Raw genomic sequence first — 20,787 nt, 5'->3', positions numbered from 1 at the left:
GTTTTTTTTGAACCCACGAAATGGAGGGAAAACTAGTGGAGGTTTGACAGGACTCAGGAGCGACCGTGTCTGTTTGACGTTTCATACAGAAAGAAATTAGTTTATTATCAACGTTGAGGAGAAATGGCTAATTCCCTTTAAACCCAGGTGAGCAAACATGTACATGTTCTACCCCATTAAAGGCTTCTTTCTCATTATGTAGTAAATAACTAAAGATATACTACGTGTTTTTGGCTGTAAGACGTAGTTTGGACGAAGTTGTCGGCGATTCTTCATGCAATGTGATAGTCCCTGTCGCCGATCCATCTTGCAGTGTAAACAAAGCAGCGACGAAATGCTAGCCCAGATAGTCATGCAGTGTGAAAACATCTGTGACACGACTAGTTTGATAATCATGCAGTCTGAACTCGGCATTACCCGTTGCTCAGAAGCAGCATTTTAAAAACTCCCTCGCGGGCCGGATGAAAATGTTCAGCGGGTCGTAGTTTGCCCACCTCTGATTTAGAAGCATGACAGATATTTACTGTATGATGACCAAAATGGTCTTAAACACCCAGCAGGCACAAGACGTCAAAATGACGTCAGATTGACATTGTTCCCAACGTCATAGGGACGTTGCATTTTGTTTGGAAATACAAACCGGTTTGACGTCAGACCTATCAATGTTTAACATCCAACGTAATCCAATCAAATATCAACGTCAAATAATGTTACAGCTTGACGTTGTGTGGACGTTACCAATATGACGTTGGATTTTGGTTGCTATTCCTTATGAATAAATATCAATATTTGACACCAACATGACGTTGGTTTAATATATTAGCTCGACAATGGATTTTGATTACTTTCCAACACAACCATAAAATCAACCAAATCTCAACGTCATTTGATGTCATTATTGAACTTCAACACAATGTTGTCCTTAGACGCTGCCTAGAAATTGAATTTTAGCCACCAGACATCACAACCTAAATCTAACCCAATAATAACATCTTATGATGTGTGCCTGCTGGGCAATAACTAAATGCACTACAGAATGTTACGTTTACACATACACAAATAACATGTAAACGCATCAGCTTTCCACAGCGTAATACTCACTACGAGTACTTTCGAAAGGGCTACGACTACTCATACTTTGAGTCATATTTACAACAGATTTACTGAAGTTTGTCCTGCGCGCTTGCGGTTCTTTTTTAGTTACTTCTTTGGTTTGGTGCGTTAATCTGATCGTTACTATTATTCAAAAGAAGGTAATGATTCACACTCAATTGCTTCATACTGTTTTTATTTTTACTTTTTCTTACATTTTACGGATGATAACAGACAAACAGATGTTTCGGCACAAAGGAAGGCTTTGTGCCGAAACGTCTGTTTGTCTGTTATCACCCGTAAAATGTAAGAAACAGTAAAAATAAAAACAGTATGAAGCAATTGAGTGCGAATCATTACCTTCTTTTGAATAATATTTACAACAGATACCTTTACTTTACTTGCACTACATTTTAGGCAAGTAATAATACTTTTACTTAAGTACGATTTTTCAGTACTCTTTCCACCACTTGATCACTACTCGCTACTCTTGAGTACTTTTAAAAGGGCTACTTTTTACTCATACTTTAAGTAATATTTACTATAGATACTTAAACTCTACTCGCTCTACATTTTTAGGTAAATAATAGTACTTTTACTTGACTATGATTTGTCAGTACTCTTTCCACCACTGGTTGTAGGCATGAAAACTTCCTGGTTTGGTTTATGCAAATTAAGCCACAGCAGAGAGGTCTTCAGAGACTTGCTTAACCCTATAAAAACTAGCATCTACTGGCGGCTCTTGGTTCGCCTAAGACAGAACAAGACGACTTATTCCTCAGCATATACTGTGAAGATGAACTGATTTCAGAGAGGTATTTCTGGTAATGTAACTCCTTAATTAACACATATAGTAATTCACATTCAGATGCATTACTTGTGGCTAACCCAAAGCTGTGTGAAAACGATCAATGCTTGTCTGCTCTTATCTTCAGGTCAATGTATCCATCCGTTGCTTGACAGAAAATGGAAAATGGAACAACTTTTTACTTGATGTTGTTTGAAAATATTGGGTGCACGAGATATGCTTTGTTCAGTTTGGGGATTATTCTGTACAGCGCTATACTATTATTCAACTTCCTTGTTATTCTTGCGATATTTCTGGAAAGAACTTTACACCAGCCCATGTACATTCTGATTTCATGTTTGTCCTTTAACTCTGTGTTCGGAACTGCTGCTTTTTTTCCAAGGTTACTGACGGACTTGCTGTCGGATACACACTTGGTGCCCCGTGAGGCTTGTCTTTTACAGGCTTTTGTCATTTATTCCTATGCATCAAATGAAAACACGATCTTGATGTTAATGGCGTTTGACAGATATGTAGCAATATGTAAACCCTTACAGTACAACAGCATAATGACTCCCAGGAATTTATCGGTTTTAATAGCTTTGAGCTGGATTTATCCGATGCTTTGTGTTGGTATCGCTGCCATACTAAATGCCAGACTGACCATGTGCGGAAACAAACTGTGGAAAGTGTATTGCCACAACTGGGAAATCGTCAAGCTCTCCTGTGCAAGTACTATTATCAATAATGTGTTCGGCTTTTTTATTGTGACCACAACTGTTATCATGCCTTTAAGTTTTATATTATACTCATATGTTAAAATTCTGATCATCTGTCGAAAGAGCTCACCGGAGTTCCGGAGGAAAGCCTATCAAACTTGTATTCCACACATAGTGATCCTTTTGAATTTCTCTGCTGCTCTCTTTTGTGAGGTCACTTTGAGCCGGGTTCAGAATTTGGAGCTCCCTATTGGGCTGTCCATTATTCTTTCGCTGGAGTTCCTTATTGTACCACCAATCCTCAACCCTCTTATTTATGGTTTGAATTTTCCAGAAATACGCAAAAAAATTATGTGCATTGTAAAAACATGTAAATGATTGTGTTTTTGATGTAATGAAAGCTACACTGTTGAAAGAAAGTCTGTTGACGGACCCTTTTCACAAGCCTGTTATGACGCGTTTAACAGTCATAATCTTAAATCCTTGAAAGTTTTTAATATTTAGACTTTTTAAAAAATTGTATGAACATTTATATGCATTTATGAATGTATTATATCGTCTTTGCGTCAAATTACAAAAAAACGAATTTCACTTATGCGAGATGTTTGTGATGCAGCGTCTATGGGGCTGAGAGTAAATTTGACGTTAGTCTCACACAATTTTTTTCCCTTTTTCTAAAACTCTTAATAACACCATTGTGGCGTTTTTCTTTTATAATTTCAGCCAAATAGGATTGTAAAGAAATGATTTGTTGTATTTGCTGTATAAGTTTACCCAGCTATGACGTCTTGTGCTACTGAGAGACCTGGAAATGTGAAAAGGGTCTATCAACAGTTTCTGCATTTTGTGAATCAAGGATTTTCTGTTTATTTACAGTTGTGAGTTGCTTTATGAGATGTTGATTTTTGCTCTGTTAACTTTTGATGTTAAAAATTCAAATCTAGTTTAAAAAAGCGACTTTTATTGACATTTTAGTAGTTTGAAATATCATTTTTAAGACATAAGTCAGTTTATACAGCGTTTTTTCCCTAATATACAACACCAACCCAGACATTATATCACTTTAAATGATTAAAAATGTTAATAATAGTCACTTTTTTGAAGGTTAACAGTTGTTGGAAAATCTAGGCACCATAATGCAGATCAAAAGCATAAATGAATGCGGGAAAATTTTTAAAAGGGAATCACAAGATGTTGAAAATTTCTAATTTAGGGACATTTTTACAGTGCATATGTAATGATATTTGATTAGCATTGGAAGAAGCAGAATTCTGTAACTACTACAATGGCCTTAGCTGTGATTCTGACTGTTCTGGGCCGAAATGAATTTTTGCAGGTCAAATTTTGCATTCAAAGCTTCTGTTGAGCTTTTGAAGGTAACCTTTGAATGTCTGTCATCTTTCAAAGTCTTTACATTAAAAATGCTATCTTTTTGTAACATAACTTGCTTTACAAGTTAAACACTGCGTATACATCACTTTGTCCAGCAAGTGGAAGAGCAAACATTTTTTTCACCGCAGTGAAAATGTTTTTTTTTTCTGAAGGCATGTATTATTAGCCCCCCTTTGAATGTATTTTTAAAGATATTTCCCGAATGATGTTTAACAGAGCAATGAAATGTTCACAGTATGTCTGATAATATTTTTAAAGATATTTCCCGAATGATGTTTAACAGAGCAATGAAATGTTCACAGTATGTCTGATAATATTTTTAAAGATATTTCCCGAATGATGTTTAACAGAGCAATGAAATGTTCACAGTATGTCTGATAATATTTTTTCTTCTAAAAAAAGTCTTATTAGATATATTTTGGCTAGAATAAAACAGTTTTTTTTAAACCATTTAAAAAGGTCAGGATTATTAGCCCCTTTAAGCTATATATTTTTCGACTGTCTACAGAACAAACCATCATTATACAATAACTGCCTTGTTAACCTAATTAACCTAGTGAAGCCTTTAAATGTCACTTTAAGCTGTATAGAAGTGTCTTGAAAAAATATCTAGTCAAATATTATTTACTGTCATCATGGCAAAGATCAAATAAATCAGTTTTCAGAGAGGAGTTATTAAAACTATTTTGTTTAGAAATGTGTTAAAAAAAAACTTCTCTCCGTAAAACAGAAATTGGGGAAAATATACAGGGTGGGCTAATAATTTAGACTTCAACTGTATATATTGTTGTTTTGCCTAATTAAACACTGTTATGCACTGACCTCAACCCATAGATAAACCAGATATTACCTGTAACATAAATACTATGTTATAAAATCAATAAACTCAATGGATTTAAGAAAACTAAGAAAACTTTTTTTACTTAAAATTAAATAGAAGTCCAACTCCATATTATTAACAATTAGTATTTGCAGTGAAAAGTTTAAGGTTTTATGTTTGTGGTTTCTGTTAATAATTCAAATGCAATGATGGTTATTTCAAAGTGTGTAACCGAATATATTTTTTAAATAGTGCTTAAATTAAACATTCAATTTAATATAAGTTAAAAATCTGACATTGCGATATTTCGTTTTTCTGCTATATGAATAGCATTTCACCAAATGACATGAATGGCTCCAATTGGAAAGCGTTTATCATTTTAGATCAACTGAGGTGATTTTGTAGCAAAGTAAATTACACATAAAATATAATAAACAAATTACAAGCATAGACAAATACAATAGTCAAAGATAAAAGTCAAATGAACAGTCATTTATGGTTTTTTGGGGAATCAAACTGTATTCAGGTACAGTAGATGAACAATCAAATCGTCAACTTGCAATTATGAGGTTCTATCTGACATTTTTGTCAAAATTGAGTTATTGACATATTCTTATTAAATGACAACTGATTAACATTATGGGATCTTTTTTTTTTTTTTACATTTTAAGACTTTTTATTTAAAAAAAACAAATGTTACACACATATTGTTTTCTATATGCAATGCAAAAACTTTGAAGCTCAATATCTCAGAATCATTCAGAACGCAGATAGAACCTTAAAATTCTAAGGTTACGAAATGTGAAAGAACACTGGACTGTAAAAAAAAATCTTGATGCCTAATTTTTTAAGTTGCATCAAATAAACTTTTCTAGTCGTCTTAATTTATATAAATTAAAATGACTAAAAATATTAGGTTAAACTTTCTATAACTTAAAAAAATGTACTTGAAATCTAATTGTAATAAATTTTACGGCCACCTGGCCGCCGGGAAGCAGGAGGCAGAGAACCAATGAAGTTTTAAATAAATTTTTAATGAGAAAATAAAACAAACGACGGCAGCTTCTCATGGAGACTGCTGTCAAACTGAAAGCAAAAGTAAAACATCATGTCCGGGCCCGGTCCTCTCTCGGCCTCCTCTATCATTGTTCCTCCTTTTATAGTCCAGAGCTCCCTCCGTGGGATTCGAGGCCAGTGTGCTTTACAGGTGTTTGTCATCTGCGGCGGTCAGTGTATCTTTTGGTCATTGGATTTTCATTTTAGAAACAGATCTTGAAAAACAAGTCGTTTTTTATTTTAGTTTTTGAATTTTGAAGCGTTTTTGAATTTTAAAATACTAATTTGTGCATTTCCTACTTCTGTGTGCAGCCATGCTGCTGTTGTAGATGATGTATTCTGAGAAATTTTCGTACTCCTTGGTTTCGACTGTGGTGCCGGAACAAGCAAATATCAACGTAATTTGACACCATTATTGGACGTAACCTAAGCCAATATCTCCCAAACCTTAATCTCACGAAAACAGAAAAGCTAGAAGTTTCTGCCAACCCGACTCCACATCACAACTTTTCAATCCAGATAGACGGGGCAACCATTACTGCATCCAAAATGGTGAAAAGCCTTGGAGTAACGATTGATGACCAACTAAACTTCTCTGACCACATCTCTAGAACTGCTCGATTGTGCAGATTCGCACTCTACAACATCAGAAAGATCCGACCCTTCCTATCTGAACATTCAGCTCAACTCCTTGTTCAAGCTCTTGTTCTTTCCAGACTGGACTATTGCAATTCCCTTCTAGCGGGGCTCCCAGCTAACTCTATCAAACCTCTTCAGCTGCTTCAGAATGCAGCAGCACGAGTGGTCTTTAATGAACCTAAAAGAGCACATGTCACTCTGCTACTCATCCGTTTGCACTGGCTGCCAGTTGCTGCTCGCATCAAATTCAAAGCACTGATGTTTGCTTACAAAGCGATTTCTGGCTGCGCCCCTTCTTATCTGCTCTCACTTCTGCAGATTTTTAGGCCCTCCAGATACTTGCATTCTCTGAATGAATGTCACCTCGTGGTTCCATCCCAAAGAGGGAAGAAAACGCTTTCCCGAACGCTCGCGCTCAATCTGCCCAGTTGGTGGAATGAACTCCCTAACTGCATCAGAATGGCACAGTCGCTTGCTGTCTTCAAAAAGCGACTAAAAACTCAACTATTTAGTCTCCACTTTCTTTACTAATATGCAACTCCCTCTCTGACTCCTCAACTAACTACACAAAAAAATAAAAAATAAAAAAAATTTACTAATGCTTTCCTTCTTAGACTTTACACACCTGAAACTTGCCTACAGCACTTATTCATTGTTGCTCTAATAGTTGTGTAAATTGCTTCCTTGTCCTCATTTGTAAGTCGCTTTGGATAAAAGCATCTGCTAAATGACTAAATGTACATGTAATATTAACATTTTATGATGTTGTGTGCCTGCTGGGTTCACTTTCATCAGCGGCATCCCCTGCTCCTAGTTAACATGCCCGATCTGTTACACCGATCTGTTCCGGGACCTCTCAATTTAATAATTAAGCACTGGCCATACGCCTTCACGCTAAAGAGAATTGGGACACCCCTACCCCTACACATGAACACGCAAAACGAGGAGTATAAAAAAGATTCTGCACTCATTTGTGTTGTTAGATAATAAATTTTATATTTCAAAAACAGGGTGACGCGGTGGCTTAGTAGGTAGTGCTGTTGCCTTACAGCAAGAAGGTCGCTGGTTCAAGCCTGGGTCAGTTGGCATTTCTGTGTGGAGTTTGCATGTTCTCCCGTTTCCTCCGGGTGCCCCGGTTTTCCTCATAAGTCCAAAGAAGTGGTACAGGTGAATTGGGTAAGCTAAATTGTGTGTATGGGTGTTTCCCAGAGATGGCTTGCAGCTGGAAGGGCATCCGCTGCGTAAAACATATGCTGGATAAGTTGGCGGTTAATTCAAATGCGGTGACCCCAGATTAATAAAGGGACTAAGCCGATTCATTCATTTTAAATGATGTTTTGACTCATGCCTTTGCACAAACTGGTACGCAAATTGCATTGTATCATTAAAGTGAAGGGGAGTGGGATGCCACTGAATGCGATTTATCTATTGTGCCTGTGTTAAATAAAACAGAATGTGTTCTCACAATAGCTGCAGTAAACAGCAGTGAAGTAAACACAAATTACACAAGAACAGCCAAAAAATGTTAGGTCAGGTGCATGATGGAGCTTTGATTATGGCTGGGAAGCATATAAAAAAAGCTAACTACTATAGGCTATAGTAGTTAACTATAGAACTATAAAGCTAACTACTATAGACTAACTACTGCATGATACACTAGCTACACCTGGTGGTTGTGAATGACAGCATAAAAATCAGTCACTGTGGAGTAGGGTAAAGCCGCAGGGCAGGCCTGGAGACCCAACTGCACGCTCAGACCTGCACTTCCAGACTTATCATTTTCTCAGACAGTGCCACCTGCTGTTGGGTTGGGTGAAGCGGCAGGTACGGAGACCCGACTGCACACTCAGACCAGCACTTTCTAGCAAGTAAACTTCCCATAAAACGTTCTGCTTTTCATCAACAAGTCCTGTTATATTGGAAACTGATATTTAAACATAGTTTTAGCCCACATAACACATCTATTTGGAATAACAGGTTTATTTTGGCGAATAGAACATCTTTGGTTGTTGATGAATGGTGGAAGAATGGCATAGGGTTAATAACATATATGGATAATTCAGGAAATATGTTGAGTCATGATGCTCTCTGTAGAAAATACCAAATAAGTTGTTCTCCTAAAAGATATGATAAAATTATTAAGAATATACTATTGCAAATGATTAACCTAGTACAAAAAAAAAATATATAAATATATATTCAACCATAAATCCCAAAATAAATGCTCAAACAAATTTTTAAAAGATTATCTAAGTGTTGTTTTCCAGGACCTGTTAAGAGAGCTTTTATTTTGTCTCATTATGATAAGAAAAATATGATATTAGAAAAAGATTTCTTTCATATCCTGTTAACTCTAAATGTAAAGAAACGTTCAGTTTTCCACTTACAAAGTCCGCCATGTAAATAGCAAATGCGCCATGGCGTGACGCAACCGACTCTTAAAGGGAATGGTAGAGGAGACTCTGATTGCTTTATTCTCCAAAATACACCCACAACTCATTAAGAGAATAAGCACAACACCGTAAGACCATGCGCCGCTGTGCAGAGCAGAGTTTTTTGTCCTTAAAATAGCAAAAGTGGATTCGGTCATGCTCTTTTTAAAATTGTCATTTACAGAAGTTTTCTGATGACTCTGCAATTGTAGGTTACATAAGGAATCATGATGAGAGTGAGTATAAGTTGCTTTTAAAAAGTTTTGCTGACAGGTGTGAAATGAATTGTCTTAAATTAAACACTAATAAGACCAAAGAAATGATTGTTGATTTTAGTAGACATCCATCACAAGCGGTGCCCATAGTTATACAAGAGTCAGAAATTGAGATTGCTTTCGTCATATAGGTACCTGGGTATATATATGAACAACAAGCTCGATTGGTCTGAAAACACAATCCAGGTGTATAAGAAGGGTCAGAGCCGCATTCACTTATTGAGACGACTGAGGTCCTTTGGTGTGTGTCAGACACTGTTAAAAACTTTTTATGACTCTGTGGTGTCTTCTGTGATTCTGTAAGCTGTAACCTGCTGGGGAGGGGGACTGTTGGAGAAGGAGAAAAACAAATTGAATAAGCTTATAAAAAGGGCAGGTTCTGTTGTGGGGTGTGCACTACCTACCATAGAAGAGATTGCACAGGATCGAATGCTGGACAAATTTGTCAGTATAATGAACCACGATAGATTTTTTTGATACAGTCCAAGCGTGTGCAAGCTCTTTTAGTACAAGATTAATTCAACCTCGGTGTTACAGAGAAAGATACAGGAAGTCTTTTTTACCAACAGTCATCAGATTGTATAACCAAAGTCAAACCAGATGAATTGTGCTGAACTTGAATTAGATATTAAATATGGACAAGTGTTTACTCGTTGTTTTTGGAACCAAGGTGTGCAATATGAAATGTAATTTTATTATTGTTTTTTTTGTATGTAACTTATTTATCTATTTTTAGTATGGAGAGCTCTGCTGTGACATGTGAATTTCCCTCCGGGGATTAATAAAGTCAAACTAACTAACTAACTCTTAATGCTTTTACACCATGCGCTTTAGACTTTACGCCTAGATCGTTAAAATAGAGCCCTAAAGAGTGACAGTCACCAAAACGGCACAATTTGGATCAAAGCCTAAAAGGGTCAGTTTCAAATAGTTATATAACATTATTTGTTTGGTATTTTGAGTTGAAACTTCACATACACAATCTAGGGACATCAGAGACTTGTTTTACATCTTGTAAAAAGGTTATGTCCCCTTTAAAGCAGGACTGTATGATGCAAAATGATAGAATTTCCTATACGCTTCTGCAGGCAAAGAACAACACATTACTAATACAGCAATTTATTTGTAGAGGGATGTACATATAATATACATTTAAGGAATGTCACAGTTGCACTGCAAATAAATAGTGTACTTGAAACGAGGCAAAAAAAAGAAAGAAATTGGAACATGTTACACTCTACAAAATATCTCTTCCTTTGGTTCTCATAACTTCCTCAAAAATAAGGTACGCTGTATTTGAGCCTTTCGACCAGTGAAAGGGTAAAATGCCAATGTATTACTCTTCAAAACAATAATATACTGCACATTTCATTTCATTGAATAAATCTTGAATCAACAATGCACTGAGGATGTTTGAAATGCACTTAGTGCCACAATAAAATCGCAAGAAGGTTATTAAATGGCACAAAGTCATTGTTATGACAATGACAAACTTATTTTTTATTTATTTTTTGCCATAAAAAAAAAAAAACAGAAAAACCATAGGTTAGTGAAGAAACTGGCAAAATAAATGGCTTCTTTCAAACAGTTTGATGAGCCTCTCTTTTCTAAATGATCTTATAAGTTCTTGTTTAGGATCAAAATCCTTCTGGTCTTTATTTATCAGTAGAGTGAAACGCCTTGCTTAACCTGAATGCCGCTTACAATTAACTGAAACTTGAAGGATGTGTATATATAACCCACACAAATTCAAATATGCCTATTAAGCTATGTACAGCAAAAATCAGAAGCTTCGAAAACAAAACGTCCATTCTCTCTTCCATTCATTAACTTACCCTGTGCGTATCCAGCATATCAAAGCCAGCAAAACTTAAAGGGACCAACAGGATGCTGCCCATCTTGACTCCTGATTATCAACGCATATTACACACTACATAAAGAGTACAAGCATCAAAACATATAAGAGTCTTTTTTTTTAGAATATGGACACAGGTTTATGAGAGCACAACACGCATACATGCTCACAGAGCTTTAAAATTTAGCAGCAGTAGCTCTCAGCTACACATCTGAGAAACAGACAAGGAGTTAAAATAATTTCTACAAATGAGTGATCTGGCGGGCCTAATAAAACAGAATTGATAGTAATAATGCAGCATCGGGTACTGAACTGAAATAAAAGCATTGGAGATTTTCCTTGCTGGGAAGAACTTGTTTCACTGTGATAAATAAATAACAATAATAAAAAAAGAAAAGAAAAAGATGACGGCAATATTTCTTGCCATATATAATCCACCAAATGAATGATCAGTTTTCATTTCTTTTTGAGAGCCATGAGTTGATTGTGATTCTAATTTCACAGTGCTAAAACAACATTCACAGGACGGTTTGCTGACAGGTCTTTGGGACAGGTTTTTACTGGAGTTGCCCATGACAAATAAAGCTATACTGATCTGCCGAGGAGATCGTTCTTGTCCGGTTCAAGAAACTCTTCAACCAGGGCAGCTGCAACTTTTCTTAACTCCTCGTCCAGGCTAGAGATATCACTGCAAAAACATGAAAATAATAAGTTCAAATTTATTATTAAGAGTTAATGTTATTTTACAGATTTTCCAATAATCTATTTTGAACAGCATTTATGCTTATGTTAGTCATAATCCTGGACCAGGCCGTATCCTGAGCAGATGCTGTGGTGGTCATGAAGGAGTGGAGAGCATGAGACTGATTCCTGAAAGACTACAGTGACAGACGTGTCTGCATTGATCCCGTAGGTTAGCCTCAACACCTGCTGGTGACCTACTCAGACCTGCAGCTTCTCCACAATGGACGTCCAGCGTTCTCCAGCCTTGGGTACCTAGACTAAAAGTTTGGCCAAAGGACAAATGGTCGTGCCTAACTGAGCCTGGTTTCTCTCAAGGTTTTTTTTCCTTCACTTTTGTCAGTTGGTAAAGTTTTGTTCCTTGTCGTTGGCTTGCTTGGTTTGGGACTCGTGGAGATGCACATCGATAGATTTGTTCTTCAGTGTTTGGACTTTCAACAGTGAAATTTTAACCACCTTGAACTGAACTAAACTAAACCAAATTTCAACTCTGAAAACTGGACTGACACAGTTTCAATTTACTAGAACTTCTATGTTAAACTGCTGTGACACAATCTAAATTGTAAAAGTGCTATAGAAGTAAATGTAAATTGAATTATCTAGAACAAAAAAATTGCTTAGGGTTTCCATACAGTAGTCTTTAAACCACACACACATACAGTTGAGATCAGAATTATTACCCTTCCTTTATATTTTTCCCCGCAATTTCTGTTTAACGGAAGAAAGATATTTTTTCAACACATTTCTAAACAAAAAAGTTTTAATAACTAATTTTTTTATAACAGATTTCTTTTATCTGCCATGATGACAGTACATTATATTTTATTACGTCTTTTTCAGTATACTAGTATTTCTTACAGTGCAATTTAAAAGGCTTAACAGGGTTAATTAGGCAAGTTTGGGTAAATAGGCAAGTCATTGCATAACAATGATTTGTTCTGTAGACAATATTAGAAAAACTTTTGTAAAAATATTGTTTAAGGGGGTTAATAATATCGACTGTAAAAAAAAATTCTAAAACAGCTTTTATTCTAGCTGAAATAAAGCAAATAAGACTTTCTCAGGAAGTTAAATTATTATAATAATTTTAGTAAATAAACGTTCATTGCACTGTTAAACATCATTTGGGAATACCCAGCCTGATCTCACGAGAAAACCTAAGTATTTTACGTTTTGGCAGTTTAGTGGCTAATTCGTACGAGTTCAGTCGTAAGAAAATGTACGATTTTTCAAAAGGAGGCGTGGCACCTAACCCCATCCCTAAACCCAACCGTCATTGGGGGATACGCAAATCGTACTAAAATGTACGAATTAAATCGTACGAATTTGTACGAATTAGCCACTAAATGAAAAAGTTACGAATTGCCGTGAGCTTGTGTTGGAATACCTGAAAAAGAAAAACAATTCACAGGAGGCTAATAATTTGACAACTGTATACATGTATGAATGGAAATGCATTAGACAAACTATCAAACATGTAAAAAATATATATAATAATAATAATAATAATTAATAATAATAAAAAATTCTTAACCTCAACCTTATCAGAACCAGGTGTAATCTTACTTTTAGAATGAGGTTTAATGAAGCCAACCCAAAGACATCACCTTACTTGCGCTTAATTTACAATAACAAACCTATAGATGTCAAATTGACTATGGGTATGTATAAAATACATTTGGTCTTTAAATCATACCATTTTTTTTATTCAAACAAATGGTACCACTTTATTTTGATGATCCATTTCTGTATGAGTAGATACAGAAATGTATTTAATATCTGCTGATACTGCTCCTTCAACAGACATTTAACTGGCTACAAAAAACATTGCAAGTACATGTCAAACAGCCCTAACCCCAACCTAACAGTCTACTTATAATCTAATGAAAATTAGTTGGCATGTAGATGCAATATAACTTAAAATCAACAAAAGGACCGTCAAAATAAAGTGACCAAACAAATAAGCTCCTGATCAGCGAGTCGGCCATTTTCAGGGCCATCTTAAACAGCAAGTTCTTCAAGTAACCTGAAACATTGGCTCCCTGAATTGTACTACAATGCACTGTAATAAGCATTAATGCTCATCATTAATAGAAATTCTGAAGTTCAAAACAAAAATCATGTGAACCAAATCACCAAACATAAAGACAAATGCTAAATGTCAAAGGTTAAAAAAGCAGTTTTGAAAACCTCTAACAAAAAACACACACCGTTCTCCTGGTGATGCGCAGAATTCTGTGTAATACTTGATCTTTGGCTCGGTTCCACTGGTCCTAAGTGTGGCAACGATGCCATTCTGAAACGTGAAGGTGAGCATTTGGCTACTTTTTGACAATGGAAGGACCTGAAGAAGATATTAAAAGAAAACTTGTAACAGTCTGAAACAATGTAAGCTGTTTGAAATGGAGTCGATGTGCTCTTACGTACACATTTCTTGTCAGGCTGACTGCTGTCGTAACCAGTGGTCACATCTCGGATGTGTGTGATGCAGTAATCGCCACATGACGTTGGATACACACCCTGGCCTCCAAAGTTGCGTAGGCGACTAAAAATTCTATGAATAGTGGGTGGGTCATTGCAGAGGACATAGGACGTTCGAGAAATGTGATACCCGTATCTACAATAAACAGATCAAACATACACAATCAGAGTTCCATTGGGAAGCTACGGTAGAGTACAACACTAAAATACTTCACATTTTTACTCAAAGACTTTGACAATTAAATAAGGTAAAAGTAACCCTCATGTCTTTGAAATCCATTAATAATTTGTCTACTCTGTAATGTCTACAGAAAACTAACAAATAATCATTTGTTTATTGTATTATGCAAAATGTCTCTCCATCCATTGAAATTCTGAAAAATTTTAACACTTTAAAATATTCAAAAAGAGTCTAAAAATTGATTAAATGGAAATTGACTGATTTTAATCCAGGTCTTCTGAGGTGACTAGACCACTTTGTGATATTTAGATTCCTATTTATTAGTGCTGTCAAAATTTGTGCGTTAATGTATTCGATTAATTTGAAATATTTAATGTAAAAAATTGTACAATTAACGCAGTTGCATTTTTTTTATTTCCTGCTGTGGCCAGCGTGTGTTTAACGTGCAGAGAAATAAGAGTAAGACCAAGAAGGAAGCGCTTTTAGAAGAAAAGTTTCAGTATAAAACAATTAATGTCGCATTACCAGGCTATCCAGCGTTTCCTCCAGAGTTTCATCTAATTTCAAATGTTTTATTTTTAATCTTTTGACTTTTGTTTTAATGGAATTTGATACCACATGCCGAATGGAAAGAAAACACTCCGCATTTCATGACTCGGTGGTCCTTTAAGGTAATCAAAAAAAACTAAAATCGCAGCTTACATGGTAGACTCTTAAGAGTATTATCGTAATCATATTAAAATTGGAGTATTGGTGTCCATGTAAACGTACTCAGTGAAAGTGCCAGATGATATTGCAAGCTGTCAAAGACGGCGCATTTGTCTGCCTTTAAGATGATACCATGCGCCCTCAAATGTTTAATTAAGTTTGACGTGTTTCCCTCATAAACGCAAATTTTGTAAAGTGTCTGCTTAACACTGTGTTAGAATCCTTGTGAAATACAGCCATACTTTAGAATGCTTAGTTTAAGCAAAGTTTGATAAACGCGATTATGCGTGTTGATAAATCTGAAGGGATCCCTTGCTCACTGGCTGCGCTGTCCTGTGTGCGCTTTGTGTGTGCGCGTGCGAAACAAACGCCTAAACGTCGCTGACTACATAGCTGTTTAAATGTTTAGAGATGGTGTGACTAAAGTCCCTGTAAGAATTAGGCTTTGGTGTGACAACACATACCTGTAATGCATATGCTGATTCAGTGATCCTGTTAGTGAGAGACTGTTCTCACACTCAGGTCACATCATTCAAAAGAAAAAGTCCACATTGTCCCCCGATAATGTCAACAGACTGGACTGTCTTAGCAACTGGCTGAATGTAAAGGAGGACTAAGCAAAATTGTTTCTACTTTATAATTAGTGTTCTCAACTCACAGCAATACAACTTTTCAATGAGTGCAATTGTTTGTATTCAATTCTTTATTATTATTATAATTTTCCAATTTCCATATTTGCAGTGCCTGTATTTTGGCATTTTTTTCAGTCCACTTAGAATTAAATATGGAAATACATTTTTTCTTTATTGGCATTGATTGTTTTTAAAATTGAAATGGCATTAACATGCCTGTGTTTTTTTTTTTCTGTAATAAATATGGCTGTCAAGCCAGGATCTTGATGGTTTATTGTGGGTATGTTGTTTACATAAAGAAAACTGTGTTACAAGTTAAACAAAAATTCTAATAAACAATTATATTTTGAATTGAAATAGCTTTTTGTTCTGCGTTTATGTAAATTTTACATTTGAATAACCAAAATTACAAGTTTTTTAAATGTCTTTTAAATGTGATTAATTGCGATTAATTGCTAAAAAAAAAGTGTGATTAATTAGTTGATTTTTTATTATTGATTGACAGCACTACTATTTATGTATAAACACTGATTAGTCAAATGTGAGGTTACTCTGAGGTTAAACACTGTTTGCTGGTCAATATGGGAAAACAGCCTAAAATAAGTCTGATAATCATGTAAAATCTGTCCAAAAGACCTGGATAATTAATGAATATAAGTTTGCACCTCTTTTTAGAAAAGAAATTTGTCATATTTGAAAGAAATAGCTTAAAGACATTTCTTATGGGTTTGGAATTACATGAGAGGGAGTGGATGGCAACAATTGTCTATGGGTATGAACTGACCTTATAACAAACAAGAGATACTCACATTTCGTAGATGTTACATAGTTGTTGGTTCAAGGAAAGGTTTTTGGTGTGTAGATAAGACGCCATTTCAGCCACAACAGCTGCTGTACTGACTCCATCCTTATCAAGGACCATGTTCCCACACAAAAACCCTGACATCAAAACAAAACGAGACAAAATATTATTGTTCGTCAACATGCTCTGAAATAACTTGACGGTGAGGAAATGACAACATGTTCCCAAACTAAAAACCATCTAAATCACTCTCCCAAATTTACAGAATAAACAACTGGTCAGTCATCATGTGTATCTGTAGATGCCATGGGCTTACCAATGGATTCTTCGAAGGAAAAAATTACTTCCTTTCCTGCTTTTTTTAGTTCATGGATTCTGTTTCCAATCCATTTAAAGCCAGGCAATGTTTCCTAGAGTAAAGGAGTAAAAATAGCAAAGTAAGTAAAAAGTGAAATGAAGTAAAAATAGCAAAGTTTAGAAAGAAGTTAAACTATTAATTAATGGACTTTAATTAAACCAAAATCTTTCACCCATCAATGACAATTTGTGAAGTAATTGCTCAACCTCATGTCATTTCAATCTTAAGACACACGTTCATCTTTAGAACACAAATTAAGATATTTTAGATGAAATCCCTCATCTTCTATTGACAGCACTAGTCCTGAAATGTTTAAAGTTCAACAACATTGTCAAAATATTTCATTTGACTTTGGTGGTTCAACTGTACAAAGCTCAATCAATGATTTTTGTGCACCAAAAGCTACAAGAAAACTTAATTCGCCGATGTCTCCTACATCGTCTCCTACATCATTTACCTACAAGGTAAAGCCTGAAGACCTGACGAGAAAAATAAGATATAGGCCAACAGAATCGTATTCATGTTTTTTGGCACACAAAAGTGTTTTTGGAGCGTCATATGATTAGACTGAGGTCACATGTAAAGTTTTTGATTTCTTTTCTGAACATTAAACGTCTCAGAACTGTTGCTGTCTATGGGGGATGAAGGAGCACTCTGATTTATTCTAAAATACCTTAATTTGTGTTCTGAAAATAAGCAATTTTTTGGGGTATTGAAACTATATGAAGGGAATTAATGACAAAATTTTCATTTTGATTAAACTAATCCTTTAATTGCACCGCGTCAGTATTCCATATTCTAGTTCAGAACGGTAAACCGGAACCTCCAACGTGCAAACAGCGTAATCAAAGATTCAGGATTGCAAATATGTGTGATATTCCAACAAATCCATATCGTTTGCAAATATTTGTAAAATATAGTGAAATTATAGCCGGCCTCTTGTGTTCCTTCTCGACTTGAATTGATTACATGCTATGCCACTTCACTATGTCACACTCATGATCTGATTTGTTGCTGAATAATCAGTTAGAGAGTTCTCTTCAACCAATGGCCCGGCACAGATTCTAAATGCTGAATCGGGCCAATGAGCTCCAGCGTTAACCTGACAAAAAGGCAAAGTGTGGTACAACATCAAATCAACTAGCCAGATGAAGTTGACCAATGAAGCCCAGTGGTCAACCGTTGGCTTATTGTGTCTTGGCCCTAAGATCATAGCAAGATATTTAGAATTTCATTATTTACATCAAATTAACAAACCTCAAATTGGAATCCTTCTATGCGTGCAAAGGCCTCGAGTATTTTGGATGAGACAGTGGTGGCCAGCATATATACTCTCTCAGTGTCAGCTGGGTCAGGGTGTGCTTCCTTCCAGTTAAACAACATCCACCAGCCAAGCAATGCTGCTAATTCATTCCCTGTGAACACTTTCCATCCGCAACTGGCCATAAAAACACAGGACACTACTTATGAGCCACTTAACTCAAGAGTTCAGATAAATTACAGTTAAGTGGAACTAACACGGCTACATTTACTGCTAGGGGCATTATTGAGCACAGGTTCACCTACTTATCATTCTGCTCTGCAACAGCCAAGCGATCTGCATCAGGGTCTGTGGCTACAACAATACGGGCTTCTTCTCTTTCAGCCAAACGAAGAGAAAGCTCCTAAAACACAATCAGGGCAACAAAAAAAAAAAAAAAGTAAAATTACTACAATTTCCTATATCGTGCAATTACCAAGAGGCTATGATTTAGATAGCTTTGGCACCTGACAGTATGGAATGCCTTTATTGTTTAAAAGAGTTAGTGCTTTCTAACAGAATGATTAAATATAGCACTAATCAGGCAATCTTACCATGGTCTTAAAAAGGGTAGATAAAGTACAAAGTAAAAGTGTTTTCAATAGTAACTAATAAATTTTTTTTCATATATTTGGTATTATTTAACTAAGAAAACAAATCTTACTAAGACCGACTCTCCTTCCTCTGGGTTAGGACAGCTGACTGTGGAAAAATCTGGATCTGGATCTTTCTGCTCTGGGACAGGAATTGGCGGCGGGAAACCAAACTGCTGAAAAGCCCTCTGGACATAGTTGTGACCCACACCATGGAATGATGAATGGACAAACTTCAGAGGAGACTTTGCGTTAAGTTCTCTGCAATCAGAAAAAACAAGATGGCGACGATGAAGATCAGTTTTTCGTTAAGGCAAGCAGTTTTCAGCATTAATATCGCAATGGCACATCCGCAGTAGTCACATCGCAGGATCTGCAATGTCAATTCTGCATTATAGTTGAGTAGGTAGTAAAAACAGACGATCATAGAGTAATTGCAAAGTTTAACCATACAGTTAAAATTGTATCATATGCATGTGACTGTGCACATTTTAAGCCATTTTAAAGTATTCAGGCACAGGAAATTTAAATTTTAGAAACTTCAAGAAACATTAATTGCATTTACGTGAAGTATATATGCAACGAGGGGTGGCACGGTGGCATAGTGGGTAGCACTTCTGTGCAGAGTTTGCATGTGCTTCCCATGTTCGCATGGGATTCCTCCGGGTGTCCCGGTTTCCCCCACAAGTCCAAACACATGCACTATAGGTGAATTGGGAAAGCTAAATTGTCCGTAGTGAATGTGTGTATGTCCCGGTCCTCCAGATTGGAGGTTGGCCGTTCGGCCAACTACCCACCGCGTCAAAATTCGATGTAACGAAAAACACTAACATGCTGCGGCTAAATATAAACGGTAAAATATATATATATTAATTTTACATTGGTCGGCACAATGGAGCAGTGGGTAGCGTTGATGCCTCACAGCAAGAAAGATTGCTGGTTCATGCCCCGGCTGGGTCAGTTGGCATTTCTGTGCAGAGTTTGCATGTTCTCCCCGTGTTCGTGCGGGTTTCCTCTGAGGGCTTCGTTTTTTCCCCACAGTCTAAAGACATGCGCTACAGGTGAATTGAGTAAGCTAAGTAGTCTGTAGTGTATGCGTGTATGTCCTGGTCCTCCAGGTTGGGGTTGAGTGTTGCGCTAAAGACCCCCCTCGTAAATATCAACTTCAATATAAATGGCTATGAGTGCAAGTATGTATTTATTTTACATTAAATTATTCAATTTGTGTGCCTGAATACTGTTAGACTCCCAGAGAAACAATAATGCATTTATTTCATTTGTATCTTTGCTTTACTGTATTTATCATTGCTTGTGATTTGGTTTATTACATTTGATGCAGATGCGCTCCACTACAAAATCCTGTTATTATGCAAAATTGTCCTAAAATAATTAATTTTTTCACAAATAGAGCTATTTGTTTCATCTGTTAAAATTATAGTCAATATCGCAATATGTACTGCAGAAAAATCAAATATTGCAATGTCATTTTTTCCAATATCGTGCAGCCCTATTTTAAAGCAATTAAATTTCAACAATATTCAACACACTCCTATATGTATAGCCCTATAACAAGGACTTAAATTAAACATTATTCTGACTTAATAGACTGTTTTTCAGTATGTAATTAAAATAACAAAGAAGAATGTTTAAAAAAAAAAAAAAAACAATTTACCATAATAAAAAATTTAAAATCGTATATAAATTAATATACACTTATCGGCCACTTTATTAGTTACACCTGTCCTACTGCTTGTTAACGCAAATTTATAATCAGCCAATCACATGGCTGCAACTCAATCCATTAAGACATGTAGAAACGGTCAAGACGATCTGCTGCAGTTCAAACCGAGCATCAGAATGAGGAAGAAAGGTGATTTACAGTAAGGCTATACTCACACTAAGTACAATTGCCTCGAACCGGGCC

General features: G+C 35.9%; 6 protein-coding genes across 16 annotated transcripts in view; 4 read left to right on the top strand and 2 right to left on the bottom strand.

The window, feature by feature from the left end:
* The window catches only part of arrb1 (arrestin, beta 1), a 348,576-nt gene extending 343,084 nt beyond the window's left edge, over nt 1–5,492 (top strand). Inside the window, exon 14 of the transcript XR_015508607.1 lies at nt 5,380–5,492. The gene's annotated coding sequence lies outside the window, so the exon portion shown is untranslated. The remainder of the gene's footprint in view (nt 1–5,379) is intronic.
* The window catches only part of brwd1 (bromodomain and WD repeat domain containing 1), a 1,114,631-nt gene that overhangs the window by 761,104 nt on the left and 332,740 nt on the right, over nt 1–20,787 (top strand). The window lies entirely within an intron of this gene.
* phkg1a (phosphorylase kinase, gamma 1a (muscle)) overlaps nt 1–20,787 on the top strand; it is an 831,529-nt gene that overhangs the window by 610,633 nt on the left and 200,109 nt on the right. The gene's annotated exons all lie outside the window — the stretch shown is intronic.
* The window catches only part of mxf (myxovirus (influenza virus) resistance F), a 250,465-nt gene that overhangs the window by 173,634 nt on the left and 56,044 nt on the right, over nt 1–20,787 (bottom strand). The window lies entirely within an intron of this gene.
* Nucleotides 1,980–6,254, top strand: or64d1 (odorant receptor, family 64, subfamily D, member 1). 2 transcript variants are annotated; one of them, XM_087282274.1, is made up of 2 exons: nt 1,980–4,224; nt 4,360–6,254. In XM_087282274.1, the coding sequence occupies exon 1, from the start codon at nt 2,059–2,061 to the stop codon at nt 2,974–2,976; it is 918 nt and encodes a 305-aa protein (XP_087138400.1). In that variant the 5' UTR covers nt 1,980–2,058; the 3' UTR covers nt 2,977–4,224; nt 4,360–6,254.
* Nucleotides 10,316–20,787, bottom strand: part of pgm2l1 (phosphoglucomutase 2-like 1) — a 35,452-nt gene continuing 24,980 nt past the window's right edge. For all 8 annotated transcript variants that reach the window (XM_087282808.1, XM_087282811.1, XM_087282810.1 and 5 more), the window contains 8 exons: nt 18,935–19,124; nt 18,537–18,634; nt 18,228–18,408; nt 16,929–17,022; nt 16,620–16,749; nt 14,236–14,425; nt 14,019–14,152; nt 10,316–11,755 (listed from right to left, as the gene is read on the bottom strand). In XM_087282808.1, coding sequence (XP_087138934.1) covers nt 11,653–11,755; nt 14,019–14,152; nt 14,236–14,425; nt 16,620–16,749; nt 16,929–17,022; nt 18,228–18,408; nt 18,537–18,634; nt 18,935–19,124 — 1,120 coding nt within the window. In that variant the 3' untranslated portion in view covers nt 10,316–11,652. The remainder of the gene's footprint in view (nt 11,756–14,018; nt 14,153–14,235; nt 14,426–16,619; nt 16,750–16,928; nt 17,023–18,227; nt 18,409–18,536; nt 18,635–18,934; nt 19,125–20,787) is intronic.

Source organism: Danio rerio, chromosome 15 (assembly GCF_052040795.2).
Source record: "Danio rerio strain M-AB ecotype USA chromosome 15, GRCz13ab, whole genome shotgun sequence".
Lineage (NCBI taxonomy): Eukaryota > Metazoa > Chordata > Actinopteri > Cypriniformes > Danionidae > Danio > Danio rerio.
This window is presented reverse-complemented; position numbering and strand designations above follow the sequence as displayed.